Source organism: Mustela erminea, chromosome 16, assembly GCF_009829155.1.
Source record: "Mustela erminea isolate mMusErm1 chromosome 16, mMusErm1.Pri, whole genome shotgun sequence".
Taxonomy (NCBI): Eukaryota; Metazoa; Chordata; class Mammalia; order Carnivora; family Mustelidae; genus Mustela; species Mustela erminea.
Genome location: NC_045629.1, coordinates 18,714,373 through 18,730,667, shown reverse-complemented (window position 1 = coordinate 18,730,667; position 16,295 = coordinate 18,714,373). Strand labels below are relative to the sequence as shown.

Genomic DNA, 16,295 nt, shown 5'->3' with positions numbered 1-16,295 from the left:
AGAAGACAAAACTGGTAAATAAAGCAGCTCTGAAAAAAAGAGATAAACAACTGGGTATCAAGGGAGAATTTGAGGCATAAGTGATACCATAAACCAAAACAGTATTAGAATTGGGATCCCAGGAGAGGAAGGGGAGATGGGCAGAAGGTATACTAGAGCAAATTATAGTGGAGAATGCCCTAATCTAGGAAAGGAAACAGGCATTCAAGTCCAGGAAACACAGACAAAGCCCCATCAAAATAAATAAAAACAGGTAAACACCTTGACATATAACAGTGAAACTTGCAAATCTCAGACAGACCTTCAAGGGTAAAAACATTAGATTGGAGGCAGACCTATCCAGAGAAACCTGGCAGGCCAGAAAGAACTGGCATGATCTATTCAGGGTACTAAATGAGAAAAATACGCAGCCAGGAATACTTTATCCAGCAAGGATGTCATTCAAAATAGGAGGAGAGATAAAAAGCTTCCAAGACAAACAGGAACAAAAAGAATTTGTGATCACCAAACCAGCCCTCCAAGAAATATTAAAAGGGATACTTTCAGTGAAGAGAAAGCCCAAAGGTAACAGAGATCAGAAAGGCACAGAGATAATATACACAGAAATAGTCAATTTATAGGTAGTACAATGGCACTAAATTCTTATATTTCAATAGTTACTCTGTATTTAAATGGCCTAAATGCCCCAATCAAAAGACATAGGGTATCAGATTGGATAAAAAAGCAAGATCCATTGATACGCTATCTGTAAGAGACTCTTTTTAGACTCCAAGACACCTCCAGATTTAAAGTGAGGAGGTGGAAAACCATTTATCATGCTAATGGACATCAAAAGAAAGCTGGGTGGCAATCCTAATATCAGACAAATTAGACTTTAAACCAAAGACTGTAATATAGATGAGGAAGGACACAGTATCAAAATTAAAGGGTCTATCCAACAAGATCAAACAATTGTGAACAATTATGCCCCTAACATGGGAGCAGCCATTTATATAAACCAATTAGTAACAAAATTAAAGAAACACACTGATAATAGTAGGGGACTTTAACATTCCACTCACTGCAATGGACAGATCATCCAATCAGAAGATCAACAAGGAACAAGGGCTCTGAATGACACATTGGACCAGATGGGCTTCACAGATATATTCAGAGCATATTGTCCTAAAGCAACAGAATAAACATTCTTCTCAAGTGCTCATGGAACAGTCTCCAGAGCAGATCACATACTGGGTCACAAATCAAGTCCCAACAGTACCAAAAGACTGGGATCATTCCCTGCATATTTTCAGACCACAATGCTTTGAAACTGGAACTCAGTCTCAAGAGGAAAGTTGGAAAGAACTGAAATACAAGTAGGCTAAAGAGCATCCTATGAAAGAAGAAATGAGTCAACCAGGAAATTAAAGAATTTAAAGAATTCATAGGAACAAATGAAAATGAAAATACAACCATTCAAAATCTTTGGGGCGCAGCAAAAGTGGTCCTAAAAGGGAAGAAGATAGCAATATAAGCCTTTCTCAGGAAAACAGGAAAGATCTCAAATACACAACGTAACCTTACACCTAAAGGAGCTACAGAAAGAACACCAAATAAAGCCTAAATCCAGCAGGAGAAGAAAATTAATAAAGATTAGAGCAGAAATCAATGAAATAGAAACCAAAAGAACAGTAGAACGGATCAAGGAAACTAGGAGCTGGTTCTTTGAAAGAATTAATAAACTGATAAATCCCTGGCCAGACTTATCAAAAAGAAAAGAGAAAGGACCCAAGTAAAATCATGAATGAAAGGGAGAAATTATAACCACCACCAATATAAGAACATATTAGAGCAACTATATGCCAACAATGAGGCAATCTGAAAGAAATGGATGCATCCCTAGAGATGTATAATCTACCAAAACTGAACTAGGAAGAAACAGAAAATCTGAACAGATCGATAACCAGAAAAGAAATTGAAGCAGTAATCAATAATTTTCCAACAAACAAGAGTCCAGAGCTGTATGGCTTCCCAGGGAAATTCTACCAAACATTTAAAGAAGATCTAATACCTATTCTTCTGAAGCCGTTTCAAAAAATAGAAATGAAAGGAAAATGTCCAAATTCTTTTCGACATTGATCCCAAAAGCAGACGAAGACCCTCCCAAAAAGGAGAATTACAGACCAGTATCCCTGATGAACACAGATGCCAAAATTCTCACCCAAATCCTAGCCAATAGGATCCAGAAGTACATTAAAAGGATTATTCACCATGACCAAGTGGGATTTATTCCTGGGCTGCAAGGGTTGTTCAACCTCTGCAAATCAATGTGATATATTACACATTAATTAAAAAAGGACAAGAACCAGATGATCCTCTCAACAGATGCAGAAAAAGCATTTAAAGAAGTACAGCATTGTTTCTTGATTAAAACTCCTCAGAGTTTTAATATCAATATCACAAAAGCCACATATCAAAAGCCCACAGTGAATATCATTCTCAGTGGAGAAAAACTGAGAGCTTTTCCCCTAAGGTCAGGAACATGGCAGAGATGTCCACTCTCACCACTGTTGTTCAACATAGTACTAGAAGTCCTAGCCTCAGCAATCAGACAAAAAGAGATAAAGGGCACCTGAATTGGCAAAGAAGTCAAATTCTCACTCTTCACAAATGACATGATACTCTATGTGGAAATCCCAAAAAATTCTACCCCCAAATTGCTAGAACTCATATGGAAATTCATCAAAGTGGCAGGATAAAAAAAATCAATGCACAGAAATCAGTTACATGTTTATATACTAACAGTGAGACAGAAGAAAGAGAAATTAAGGAGTAGATCCAATTTACAATGGTACCCAAAACTGTAAGATACCTAGGAATAAACCTAACCAAAGAGGCAAAGGATCTCTTCTCAGAAAATTATAGAATACTCATGAAAGAAATTGAGGCAGACACAAAGAAATGGAAAAATGTTCTATGCTCATGAAGAACAAATATCATTAAAATGTCTATGATACCTAGAGCAATATATACATTTAATGTAATCCCTATCAAAATACCATCAAACTTTTTTCACAGAGCTGGAACAAAGAATCCTAAAATTGGTATGGAACCAGAAAAGACCCTGAATAGCCAAAGGAATGTTGCAAAAGGTGGCCAAAGCTGGTGTAATAAAACTTCAAGCTCTAATACAAAGTTGTAACCAACTAGATGATATGGTACTGGCATAAAAACAGACACACAGATCAATGGAACAGAATAGAGAGCCCACAAATGGAACCTCGACTCTATGGTCAAACAATCTTTGACAAGGCAGGAAACAATGTCCAATGGAAAAAAGACAGTCTCTTCAAGAAATGGCGCTGGGAAAACAGCTTTCTTCTGTATGTATATTCAGAAGAATGAAAGTGAACCACTTCCTGACACCATACACAAAAGTAGACTCAAAATGGAAGAAAGACCCAAATGTGAGATAGGAATCCATCAAAATCCTAGGGGAGAACACAGGCAGCAACTTCTTGGTAGACATATCTCCAAAGGCAAGGGAAACAAAGGCAAAAATGAACTATTGGGACTTCATCAAGATAAAAAGCTTTTACACAGCAAAGGACAAAACCAAAAGACAATTGACAGAATGGGAGAAGATGTTTTAAATGAGATATAAGATAAAGGGCTAGTATCCAAAATTTATAAGGAACTTATCAAACTCAATGCTCAAAGAACAAATAATCTAATCAAGAAATGGGCAGAAGACATTAACAGACATTTCTTCAAAGAAGACACACAAATGGTCAACAGACACATGAAAGAAATGTTCCACATCACTTGGCATCAGGGAAATATAGATCAAAATCGCAATGAGAGACCACCTCACACTAGTCAGCATGGCTATAATGAACCACTCAGGAAATGACAGATTTTGGTGAGGATCAGAGAAAGGAAAACCCTCATACACTGCTGATGGGAATGCAAGTTGGTGCAGCCACTCAGGAAAACAGCATGGAGGTCCTCAAGAAGTTGAAAATAGAGCCACTCTAAGACCTAGCAATTGCACTACTAGGAATTTACCCTAAGGATACAAATGTAGGGATCTGTAAGGGCACCTGTACCCCAATGTTTATAGTAACAATGTCCATAATAGCCAAACTATGGAAAGAGCCCAGATGAATGGATAAAGAAGATGTGTGTGTGTGTGTGTGTGTGTGTGTGTGTGTGTGTATACACACAATGGAATACTACTAAGCCAACAAAAAATGAAATTTTGACATTTGCAGTGATGTGGATAGAACTAGAGGGTATTATGGTAAGTGAAATAAGTCCCTCAGAGAAAGACAATTATCATGACCTCACTCATATGTGGAATTTAACAAACAAAACAGATCAGAGGTGAAGAGAGGAAAAAATAAAACAAGAAGAAATCAGAGAGGGAGATAAACTGCAGGAGACTCTTAATATTAGGAAATAAACAGGGTTTATTTCCTGGAGAGGAGGGGGCCAAGGGAAATAGGGTACTGGATGATGGACATTAAGGAGGGCACACGATGTAATGAGCACTGGGTATTATATAAGGCTGATGAATCACTGACCTCTACCTCTGAAACTAATAATACATTATAGTTAATTGAATTTAAATAAAAAATTAAAAAAAAATCAACTTAAAGGAGTTATAGTTTATAGAAAAATGCATCCATATTTTAAAAACTCATACATTGACAAAAAAATGTTTCTTCATACACAAACCAAACTAGAATGGTTACAAATATATCTAAGATCTATGGTAGATTAGAGAAAGGAAGGGAAAAAAATTTCAAAGCATTTTTACTTTTAATTTTTCTTAAGTTTTCTGATCTTGATTAAAAGTCTCATGTGAACCATTTATCACACATTTCATCATGACATTTGCAATTACTCTAAAAAAAAAGATGAAATATTACCTGGCTTCTAAGATCACTATAAATACATTAGAATTAAGATATTTAAAATAAACTAAGTGTGTGTGTGTGTGTGTGTGTGTGTGTGTGTGTGTGTAGAATACCAAGACTTTAACATAACTTGTAATGATTATCATTATTTGTCTCAAATGGAAGGATACATTTTTCTGCTAGCTAACATGATTAGACATGAGATGTTCTGATTAATTCTGACTTGTGGTTTTCTTTTTTTGTTTTCTTCAAGATTTTATTTATTTATTTGACAGAGAGAGTAAGAAAGAGAGCACAAGCAGGGCAGCTGCAGAGGGAGAGGGGGAAGCAGGCTCCCTGCTGAACAGGCAGCCCGATGCAGGGCTCTATCCCAGGACCCTGGGATCAGATCTGAGCTGAAGGCAGATGCTTAACTGACTGAGCCACCTAAGCACCCTGACTTAACGATTTTCTTTCCTCTACATCCACTGCTTTACTTTCCCTCTGTTAAATACATGGCTATTTTATTATAAAATATTTTCATCACACAGAAAAAGAGAAAACAGAACCAATATAGTGGCCACTAATTATAGGCAACGTCAGTATCTTGCCATATTTGCTTTTAACTTACTTAAAAAAAACAGCTTTACTTAGATACATACCATGCAATTTACTCATTTTAAAGTGTATATTTCAATGGTATTAATATATTTAGTGTGGTGTAAACATTATAATTTTAATACATTCTTCATGCTGATTGGAGATTTTTTTAAAAAAAGGATCAGAAATCTAATCAAATGCTTTAAAGAGTCTACGGTAAACTTTTAACATTAAAAACAAATAACCATATGGGGGGATGGGGTAATTGGGTGATGGGCATTAAGGGCACTTGATATACTGAGCAGTGGGTGTTCTATGCAACTGATGAATCATTAAATTCTACCCTTGAAACTAATAATACACTATGTTAACTAACTTGACTTTAAATAAAATCTTAAAAAAAAGATAAAAACAAGTAAGCGTAATTTATATCTTTGTTGGGTTATCTGCAGTAGCTTATAATCACAATTAAAAATACAATCAGGGAACTTTCCAAAATGCTCGGTGAGAGGAGGAGGAGCGGCGGCTGCCCGAGCTGCGCCGAGCAACGCACTCCTTCCTGCTCTCCCACACCAGCCTTGGGCCTCTCACCAGCTGTAGAAAATGGTGAATGAAACCACTCACTATGATATTTTGGGGGTCAAACCCAATGCCACCCAAGAAGGACTGAAAAAGGCCTACAGGAAACTAGCCTTGAAGTACCACCCTGGTAAGAATCCAAATGAAGGAGAGAAGTTTAAACAGATTTCTCAAGTTTACTAAGTACTCTCTGATACAAAGAAAAGGGAGTTATATGACAAAGGAGGGGAACAGGCAATTAAAGAAGGTGGAGTTGGTGGTAGTTTTGGCTCCCCCTTGGACATCTTTGATATGCTTTTTGGAGGAGGAGGAAGAATGTAGAGAGAAAGGAGAGGTAAAAATGTTGTGTATCAGCTCTCAGTAACCTTAAAAGATTTATATAATGGTGCAACAAGAAAACCAGCTCTGCAAAAGAAGGTGATTTGCGATAAATGTGAAGGCTGAGGTGGTAAGAAAGGAGCAGTCGAATGTTGTCCCAATTGCCGAGGTAATGGAATGCAAATAAGAATTCATCAGATAGGACCTGGAATGGGTTAGCAAATTCAATCTGTGTGCATGGAGTGCCAGGGCCATGGGGAACGGATCAGTCCTAAAGATGGATGTAAAAGCTGCAATGGAAGGAAGATAGTTTGAGAGAAGATTCTAGAAGTTCATATTGACAAAGGCATGAAGATGGCCAGAAGATAACATTCCATGGTGAAGGAGATCAAGAACCAGGACAGGAACCAGGAGATACTATCATTGTTTTAGAACAGAAGGACCATGCTGTTTTTACTCAGCAAGGAGAAGACATTTTCATGTGTATGGATATACAGCTGGTTGAGGCACTGTGCGGTTTTCAAAAGCCAGTATCTACTCTTCACAACCGAACCACTGTCATCACTTCTCACCCAGGTCAAATTGCCAAGCACAGAGATATCAAGTGTGTGCTAAATGAAGGCATGCCAATTTATCGTAGACCATATGAGAAGGGTCGCCTCATCATCGAATTTAAGGTAAACTTTCCTGAGAATGGCTTTCTCTCTCCTGATAAACTCTCTTTCCTCGAAAAACTCCTACCTAAGAGGAAGGAAGTAGAAGAGACTGATGAAATGGACCAGGTAGAACTGGTGGACTTTGATCCAAATCAGGAAAGATGGCACCATTACAATGGGGAAGCATATGAGGATGATGAACATCATCCCAGGGGTGTGTTCAGTGTCAGATCTCTTAATGGGGCCAGTGAACAACACTGCTGGCATTTTACATACAGTAGTGAATGAGTGAAGGACTATAATCATAGCTCACTCCTTGCTATTGTTTTTGTTTTAATATTCAACTATCGTAGTGTTTTAAAAGTTAAATGAAGGATAAACTCAAATATAAAAGCAAAAAAAATACAATCAATAAAGTTAAAACATTCTGAAGGGATGATTATCAGATCTATACAAGTGGCTAAAAGCTTTCTGAAATAAGAGTTTTATTCTACTTTTCTGATCTCAAATACTGTATATGCAATTTGTGATTCATTTTTATATTTTACACATGATTATATAAACAACAAATGAAACCTATTTCTTACCTCTGGTGTCCCACAAAATGTTGTCGTCGTGTCAGATATAGCAATTCCTTCTTTACAAAGCCCAAAATCTGTTAAGACAACATGTCCCTGACAAAAAGAGGGGCAGTAAGATAAAACAATGCATGGGCATAAACTGACAATTTTTAAAACCATTTCATTTTGAAATAATCGCAGACCCACAGGAAACTGCAATAATAGTACATAGAGTTTTGTGTACTCCTCACTCAGCTTCTCCCAATGCTGATATCTTATATAACTGTAGTAAAATATGAAAATTGGGAAACTGACATTGGTAGACTACTGCTAACCAGACTGCCCATTTTATTCAGTATTCACTATTGTTTTTACACATATGCATTTGTGTGTGTGTATATGTAAGTGTGGTTCTATGCAGCAGAGATGTACAGATCTATGTCACTACTGCCACTGTCAAGATAGAAAACTATCCATAACCCCAAAGGAACTAAGGAACACACTCATGTTACCCCTTCATCTTTGTACTCCCCTATTCCCACTGTCCCTGTCACCTTGCAACCATTCATCTGTTTTCCATCTCTATAGTTCTGTCATTTGGAGACTGTTACATAAATGGAATGAGGTGCCCTTTGAGACTGCCTTTTTTCCACCAACTATAACGATAATAAAATTGAGAATTGGCAGATTTTTTAAAAAGATAATACTTACTACTGAATCCAAAAGAATATTTTCTGGTTTCAAGTCTCTATTAAAAGGAAAGAAAAGCAAAACTGAGTATTAACTGAAATAAAGTAATAAAAAAAGATGTTTTTGTAAGAAATACATTAAAACGTACCTGTACACTATTTTGATGGAGTGCAAGTAACCCAATGCACTGGCAATTTCAGCAGCATAAAACCTAGCTCTGTGTTCGGGAAAGGACCGTTCTCTTTGTAAGTGGAAAAACAGCTGTAAAATGGAAAAAGAAATGGGTATTAGGATCATTCACACATAAAGTGAAACAAATATATCCTATAAATACAAAATTAGGATTGGGGTTCTTCTGAACATGAGATAAAAAGCACAGAACTCTCACTCTGTATGTGTCCCCCTGTTCTCTCTTCCACCACACGTCTTTCCTTACCCTTGCTAACTTGAACTTGCTCATCTCTCATTTATTCCTCAGTCCTCAATGTGGCAATGTCCTTACCACTCTGGAAAAGATTATCAATCAAGACTGATGATGTTGACATTGCCATGGAGTGAAATAAGATCTCTCACTAGCCCCTTTTCTGACTGTGGTTTCATTTGGAAAAAAAAAAAAAGAAAAAAAAGAAAGAAAAAAATCAAACACTATTCAGAGAGACTGGAAACAAGTGGCGGCAGACCAAATATAACCCACAGATACAACGTGTTTGAGCCAAATACTGTTTTTAGAAAAAAATCTAAATTAACTGTTAACATTTAAAAATGGAGAAACTTTTAGTAAAAATTCAGGTTTGGTTTCTTCTGGGGGTGGGAGGGAGGAAGCAAAGCAACATTAAGCCTAAATTCCAGTGTGGTAGCAAATGGCTGGCACTAAGCAGCAGCCTCTCCTGTTCATTTCCTGTACTTCTGAAATCATATTTATTTCTTACCAAATCTGTCCTTTTCTCATTAGGTCACCTGCCTGGGCGAAGTTTGCCCTAGGTCTTTACTCAAAGTTCCCTGGCTTCTAGAACAATGATCTCGCTCCTTCTTCCCTGGAGAATTCCATCTCTGCTGCTTTCCAGCCCCTTATACCTCAGGGACAGCAATGTGTCTGGCCTCAGTTTCTCCAGTTATTTTTTCTCTGGAGACCCTGCGCAGGTAACCTGATCCATCCAGTGATTTTAACCACCTCTGTGTTGACGTCTTTCATGTGGACATACCCCACCTACACCTCTGCTTGGAGCCTCTCCTGCAAAGACTTGATGTCTGCTGCTTTTTCTGGAATATTTCACAAGCCAACACATTCAACTTGTCTGGAACAGAGTCCCTTGTCTTCTTTGCAGATTTACTGCTACTGCTGCTGTATTCTATCCTTAATGACATCACTTTCTACCCAGCCCTCTGAGCCATGGGAGGCAACAAGGTACAGTGAGAAGAGTCAGGTTTTAAAGCTGATCAGACTTGGATTCAAATTCTAGTTCTTCTCTTTCTGTATGCAATTCACTTAACTTCTCTTACAAAAACTATCCCCCAATGTTTCTTAAACTCTTCTGAAAGGTTATGGTGAAGATCAGTTATAACAGATCCTGACAGAGCAGGAATGTGGAGGCTGGCTTGGGATTCATCTAGACTGTTCCTTTACCCTTAGCCTCTCTATCTATTGAATAAATTTTTCTGTTTTTATCTTTTAATTATTTCTGAAACACTCCTTCCTTTTTAGCCCTACTATACTTCCTCTATTAGATGTAACTAATAGTACTGTAATATTCTATTTATCTGAGCACATCTATCCAATATAATATTAATGAAAACTACCCAAAATGAAAATCTGATCATACACCAATGGGATAGCTAACTAAATCAAAGGCACCATGCCGGGCGCCTGGGTGGCTCAGTGGGTTAGGCCTCTGCCTTCAGCTCAGGTCGTGATCTCAGGGTCCTGGGATCGAGTCCCACATCGGGCTCTTTGCTCAGCGGGGAGCCTGCTTCCTCCTCTCTCTCTCTCTCTGCCTGCCTCTCTACCTACTTGTGATCTCTGTCAAATAAAAAAATAAAATCTTTAAAAAAAAAAAAAAAGGCACCATGCCAAGGACTTTATGTGCTTGTATTATTTCACCTACCCAACTAGTTTCAGGCAAAAAACTAATGAGGAAGCTGAGGTTTGGGAAGGCTTGTCTATTTGCTAGTATCATATTAAAGTAAGTACACATGTCAAGGTTAAACTGTTAAGTATGAAAATCAGAGGGACTATCAACTGATGAATTACTGAACTCTACATCTGAAAACCAATGATGTTCTATGTGTTACCTAACTGAATTTAAATTAAAAAAAAAAGAGAGACACCTGGGTGGCTCAACTGGTTAAGCAACTACCTTCAGCTCCGGACACGATCCCAGGAGGGATCAAGTCCCCCACGGGGCTCCTTGCTCAGCAGAGTCTGTTTCTCCCTCTCAAATAAATAAAAAATAAATAAACAAATAAAATCGTTAAAAAAAAAAAAAAAGTCAGGGGGACAGTACTAGTAAGAATAACAGGAAACCGATAATGAAATTGTATCCCTCCTACCTCTCTCTATACTTTCTCGTATTTATTGCCCTTCTACTACTGTCCCATTTAGCTTCTCCTCCACCAACCCCAACATTCTATTCCATTCTTTTTATTTCCCATTATCTTAGCCAAGTTTATCTTTTAGAGTACAAGCCTACATTTTCCCACCTTTGCCACTCAGTTTATGAGCAATCACTGTGTAAAACGGGATCAGACACAAGGTCCCCAAACAAGACAAAAAGCCACAGACAAAGCAGGAAGCTTACAACAGGATCTAATCTAATCTAATCTAATCTAATTGCAGGACATTTCAAAGTCACGGACTGGTACTCAGGTCCAGGTTAAATCCAAGACGTGACATATACCAGAAAACATAGTGACATTGAGGAAGTTACTTAACTTCTCTGAGCCTTAGAAGAGTATTTATCTCAGAGTTATAGTGATTAATTGAAATAATGCAGGTAAAGTAATTACAAAGTTCCAGGCCCTCAATAAATTCTCATTATATGTTAGCACTCCTGTATGCACAGAATAAAATGACAAACTTCAAATCTTCAACCTTCAAAGTTTTGCCTCTTCAGCAAGGAGGCATTTTTGTCATACAACTGCAGAGGGTTGAATAATGATTCTTTTAACTATCTTCCCCCACAAATGACCCAGGTGTGTCTGATCACCTTTCAGGTTTGCAGTCTCCCTTCTTTTTTTTTTTTTTAAAAAAAGATCTTATTTATTTATTTGACAGACAGAGATCACAAGTAGGCAGAGAGGCAGACAGAGAGAGGAGGAAGCAGGCTCCCTGCCGAGCAGAAAGCCCGATGCGGGGCTAGATCCCAGGGCCCTGGGATCATGACCTGAGCGGAAGGCAGAGGCTTTAACCCACTGAGCCACCCAGGCGCCCCTGCAGTCTCCCTTCTAATTCCTTTCTTCTACAGTTAAGTACACTATATTAAGTTTGAAATAATTGTTTTCCTCTCTCTCTGATCTAGGACCAGGGGATGAAAGATCCTTTTGTCAAGTCTAGGACACAATCTGGGAAAATAATTTTTAGAGACATTCGGAGCTCAGATATCAAATTAGAAAGGTGTGAGGACTGAGAAACAATAACAGGGGGTGGTCCACTAAATCCTGGAATCACACACTGCCTGAGTTCAATTCCTGGTTCTAATACTTACTAACCACATAACTTGAGCAAGTTACCTAGCTTCTCTGTGCCTCAGTTTCTTTATTTTATATAACAGGATTGTTATGAAGATAAAATAATAGAGAGCCAGAGTCCTGGGCACATTCAGTATACTTGATGCATGTTAGTTACTTCTGTAATTATTATCATGACAGTAGCGTTTTCCAAAATGTATTTCAATATCCTAATTCAGAGTTTTGGGGAATATTATTAACAGATTTGGTTCAAACAAAAAGGGACTGCATGCTAAGAAAATACTTTCAAAGAAATCTTCGCTTTTTAAAGGCAGAACTCAAAGTCTTTAACATGCTGAAACATACTGTGAATCACCAAGAAACATATTGTTAATTGCCAATGGGATAGAACATGAAACATTTTCCACACTGACTTCACCACAGAACTCTTTATTAGAGGATCTTCTTGTCTGATTATAGTTTGCATGTTTTAGACAATGACAGGCTAGAGTAATCTTTATATGCAACTGTGGAGACAGTAATTATCTAAATACAAATCATGTTTTATTCTAACGTTTCAGTGTATTATTCTTGCTATATTACCCATGAAGTCTGCAGCTTCACATCAAGGTTCTTTTATGACTCTTCCCACCTACACACCATAAGCTGTTTAAGAGCTTTGTTTACTGTTCTCTGTATCTTGCTTTGTGCTTATTAGCCAGCATCTTGAATCCAATAGCTGTTAATGCTGGCCTAGTCTTCCAAAAACTGTGAAGCAAAGGAAAACTATGACTTTATTCTAGTTTTTCTAAACACTATCAAGATTAGAAAACTAATCATAAAACTCACCTCCCCTCCGTTAACAAAATCCAGAACAAAATAAAGCTTTTCAGTTGTTTGGAAAGAGTAATGTAATCCAACCAAAAATGGATGTTTCACATTTTTCAAAAGCACATTACGTTCAGCCATGATATGTTTTTGCTGTTTAAAAAAAAAAAAAAAGTAAAGGATCAACTTGTATTATATACCAGGAAACAATTCTGTTAATTGAGAAAATGGATTTAGGATAAACAACACTATTTTATTTTACCTCTTTTCTGTTGAGAACTATTTTTTTCTGTAACACTTTGACAGCATAAAATTTTCCATCCAGTTTCCTTTTTGCAAGAAGAACCTGTTGTAGTTAAAGATTGTGCAAATAATTAGACATTTCAATATTTTCATAGAAATAAGTCACTTGTCAACAAATTCATATTTAAATTATGTACAAAGAAAGTCTAAATCGGACACAGATAATGTTTTAGTTTTGAAAACTGACAACTACTGAATATTTATTCTACTTCTTCTTAGATATTTTAATAAAACAATCAACAAAAAAGGGATGTTAGTCACTTGAATAGCCAGGTACCATTTCTTTGTCACTTAACGTGCTGATGTTTGAGACTTTTACTAAATTTAAGTCCCAGAATCTATACTGCTTGAGATTCTCAAGTGTGTTCAGTGTTATGTGAGCACACAAGCCAGCCTTGAGTCCTAAAGAGTGTCCTTAGAAAATACTGAGGCTATCAACTTCATGGATAGATTAAAAAACAGAGAAGGAAATGGTTTCTACGTGATCAAAATGCATTTTTGTTTTAACATTTAGGTTTCTCTTATAAGTTGTTTTGTTTTTGTTTTTTTAAAGATTTTATTTATTTGACAGACAGAGATCACAAGTAGGGAGAGAGGCAGGCAGAGAGAGAGGAAGGGAAGCAGACTCCCTGCTGAGCAGAGAGCCCGACGTGGGACTCAATCCCAAGACCCTGGGATCATGACCTGAGCCGAAGGCAGAGGCTTTAACCCGCTGAGCCACCCAGGCGCCCCTCTTATAAGTTTTTAATTCAGAAGCATTCAGAGAAAGAAGCACCATGTGTAGCTGAGTTTCTACAATGGGCTGGGCTGTACGCACTTTCAAGGATCTAAGGAAATTTAGAAACGCTTGCCCAAGGAAAAAAATACTTAGGGTTTTGCAAATAACTTTAAGGGATTCAAGATGCCCAACAAGTTGTGTTAACTATTAAGTGACCCATTTCAAAGACTCCTGGATGGCTGAGTCAATTAAGCATCTGTCTTTGGCTCAGGTCATGATCCCAGGGTCCTGGGGTTGAGTTCCGCACCGGGCTCCCTGCTCAGCCAGAAGTCAGCTACTCCCTCTGCTTGCTGCTCTCCCTGCTTGTGCTCTTTCTCTGACAGATAAATAAATAAAATCTTTAAAATAAATGAATGAATGAATGGATTTTTAAGATAACCTGATATAGTGACTAGTGACACTACTGGGCCTTATATTCTAGTATATGTGTTGTCTTCCTCACTACAACATAAAACCCCAGGTGTTAAATGTAAGTGTTGAATCAATAAATTGTGCATCTGGAACTGGTATTACACTGGCTGTTAACCAAGTGGAATTTAAATTAAAAATGTTAAATTTTAAAAAATAAAACATTATCAGTAGCCTGAAGCGCCCCTTCTGCCCTATTTCAGAAACTACTTATCCCTGTCTTCCTCAACTATCTCAATTTCAGGTTTTGTCTTTTTCTGAATTTTATGTAATTAGAAATCATATAAAGTTATATCTGACTACTTTCATTCTAAATAGTGTAATATGTATTTATGTTGTGGCCTGCAGCACAATTTTTGTATTTTTACTGCTGTGCAGAATAACACATCACACAATTTAAAAAATTTGACTCCAGTATAGTAACTCAACAATTCTATACATTACTCAGTGTTCATTATGGTAAGTGTACTTTTTTTTGGATAAGTGTACTCTTCATCCCCTTCACCTACTTCACCCATCCCCCCCACCCACTTCCCCTCTGGTAACCATCAGTTTTTCTCTATAGTTGAGTTCATTTCTTGGTTTGTCTTCTTTTCTCACTTTCTCATGTTTTGTTTCTTAAATTTGCATATGAATGATATCATATAGTATTTGACTTTATACTCTCTAGATCCACCCATTTTGTTGTAAATGGCAAGATTTCATTTTTTATAGCTCAGTAATATTCCATTGTGTGTGTGTGTATGGATATGTATATACATATATTGTATCTTCTTTATACACTCATAAGTCCAGGACACTTGGTTTGTTTCCATGCTCTGGTTATGTAAAATAATGCTGTTATAACCATAGGAGTGCATATATCTTTTTGAACTAGTGTTTTCATTTTCTTTGGATAAATATCTAATATTAGACTTACTGGGTCATATGGTAGTTCTGTTTTTAATTTTCTGAGGAAACTCCATACTGTTTCCCACAGTGGCTGTGCCAGTTTGCATTCCTACTAACTGTGCATAAGGGGTCTTCCCTCTCTACATCCTTACTAACACTTTTTGATTTTAGCCATTCTGACAGGTATAAGGTGATATCTCACTGTGGTTTTGATTTGTTGAGCATCTTTTCATGTCTCTGTTGCCCATCTGTATGTCCTCTTTTGAGAAGTTTGTTCATTTCTTCTGCCCCCTTTCTAACTGGATTACTTGGGTTTTCTGGTGTTGAGTTATTTCAGTTCTTTACCTATCTTGGATACTAACCCTGTATCAACCATGACATTTGCAAATATCTTCTCCCATTCAGTAGGCTGTCTCTTTGTTTCGTTGATTATTTCCTTTGTTGTGCAGAGACTTATTTTGATGTAGTTTCAAGAGTTTATTTTTGGTTTTGTTTCCCCTGCCTCAAGAGACATACCTAGAAAAATGTTCTTTCAGCCGATGTCAGAGAAATTACTGCCTGTGTGCTCTTCTAGGATTTTTATGGTTTCCATTCTCACATTTAGGCCTTAATCAAATAGAGTTTATTTTTGTGTATGGTTAAAAGAACATAGTCCAGTTTCATTCTTTTGCATGTAGCTATCCAATTTTCCCAACACTGTCTGTTGAAAAGACTTTGTCCAATTGTATATTCTTGCCTCTTTTTTTGAAGACTAATTGACTGTATAATTGTGGGTTTATTTCTGGGCTCTCTATTCTGTCCCACTGTTCTATGTGTCTATATTTGTGTCACTACCATACTGTTCTGATGACTGTGGCTTTGTAGTATATCTTGACATCTGGATTGTGATACCTCCAGTTTTTTCTTTTTCAAGATTGCTTTGGCTGTTTAAGGTCTTTTGTGGTTCCATATAAATTTTAGAATTATTTGTTCTAGTTCTGCAAAAAACTGCATTACACAGTTTAATCCACTTTTTAATGGACAGACATTTGGACAGTTTATGAATAACAATGCCATGAATATTCTGGCAAATGCCTTTCTTAGCACATGTGTGCATGCATGTCTATTGGACATACAGCTAGAAGTAGAACCAATGTGTCAC

At 37.2% G+C, this 16,295-nt stretch overlaps 1 protein-coding gene and 1 pseudogene across 5 annotated transcripts in view; one reads left to right on the top strand and one right to left on the bottom strand.

Moving 5' to 3' along the window:
- The window catches only part of SGK3 (serum/glucocorticoid regulated kinase family member 3), a 145,477-nt gene that overhangs the window by 15,665 nt on the left and 113,517 nt on the right, over positions 1-16,295 (bottom strand). For all 5 annotated transcript variants that reach the window (XM_032315597.1, XM_032315598.1, XM_032315596.1 and 2 more), the window contains 5 exons: positions 13,037-13,120; positions 12,796-12,927; positions 8,432-8,544; positions 8,305-8,341; positions 7,621-7,707 (listed from right to left, as the gene is read on the bottom strand). In XM_032315597.1, the coding sequence (XP_032171488.1) occupies positions 7,621-7,707; positions 8,305-8,341; positions 8,432-8,544; positions 12,796-12,927; positions 13,037-13,120 (453 nt within the window). The remainder of the gene's footprint in view (positions 1-7,620; positions 7,708-8,304; positions 8,342-8,431; positions 8,545-12,795; positions 12,928-13,036; positions 13,121-16,295) is intronic.
- LOC116575484 lies at positions 6,076-7,321 on the top strand (annotated as a pseudogene).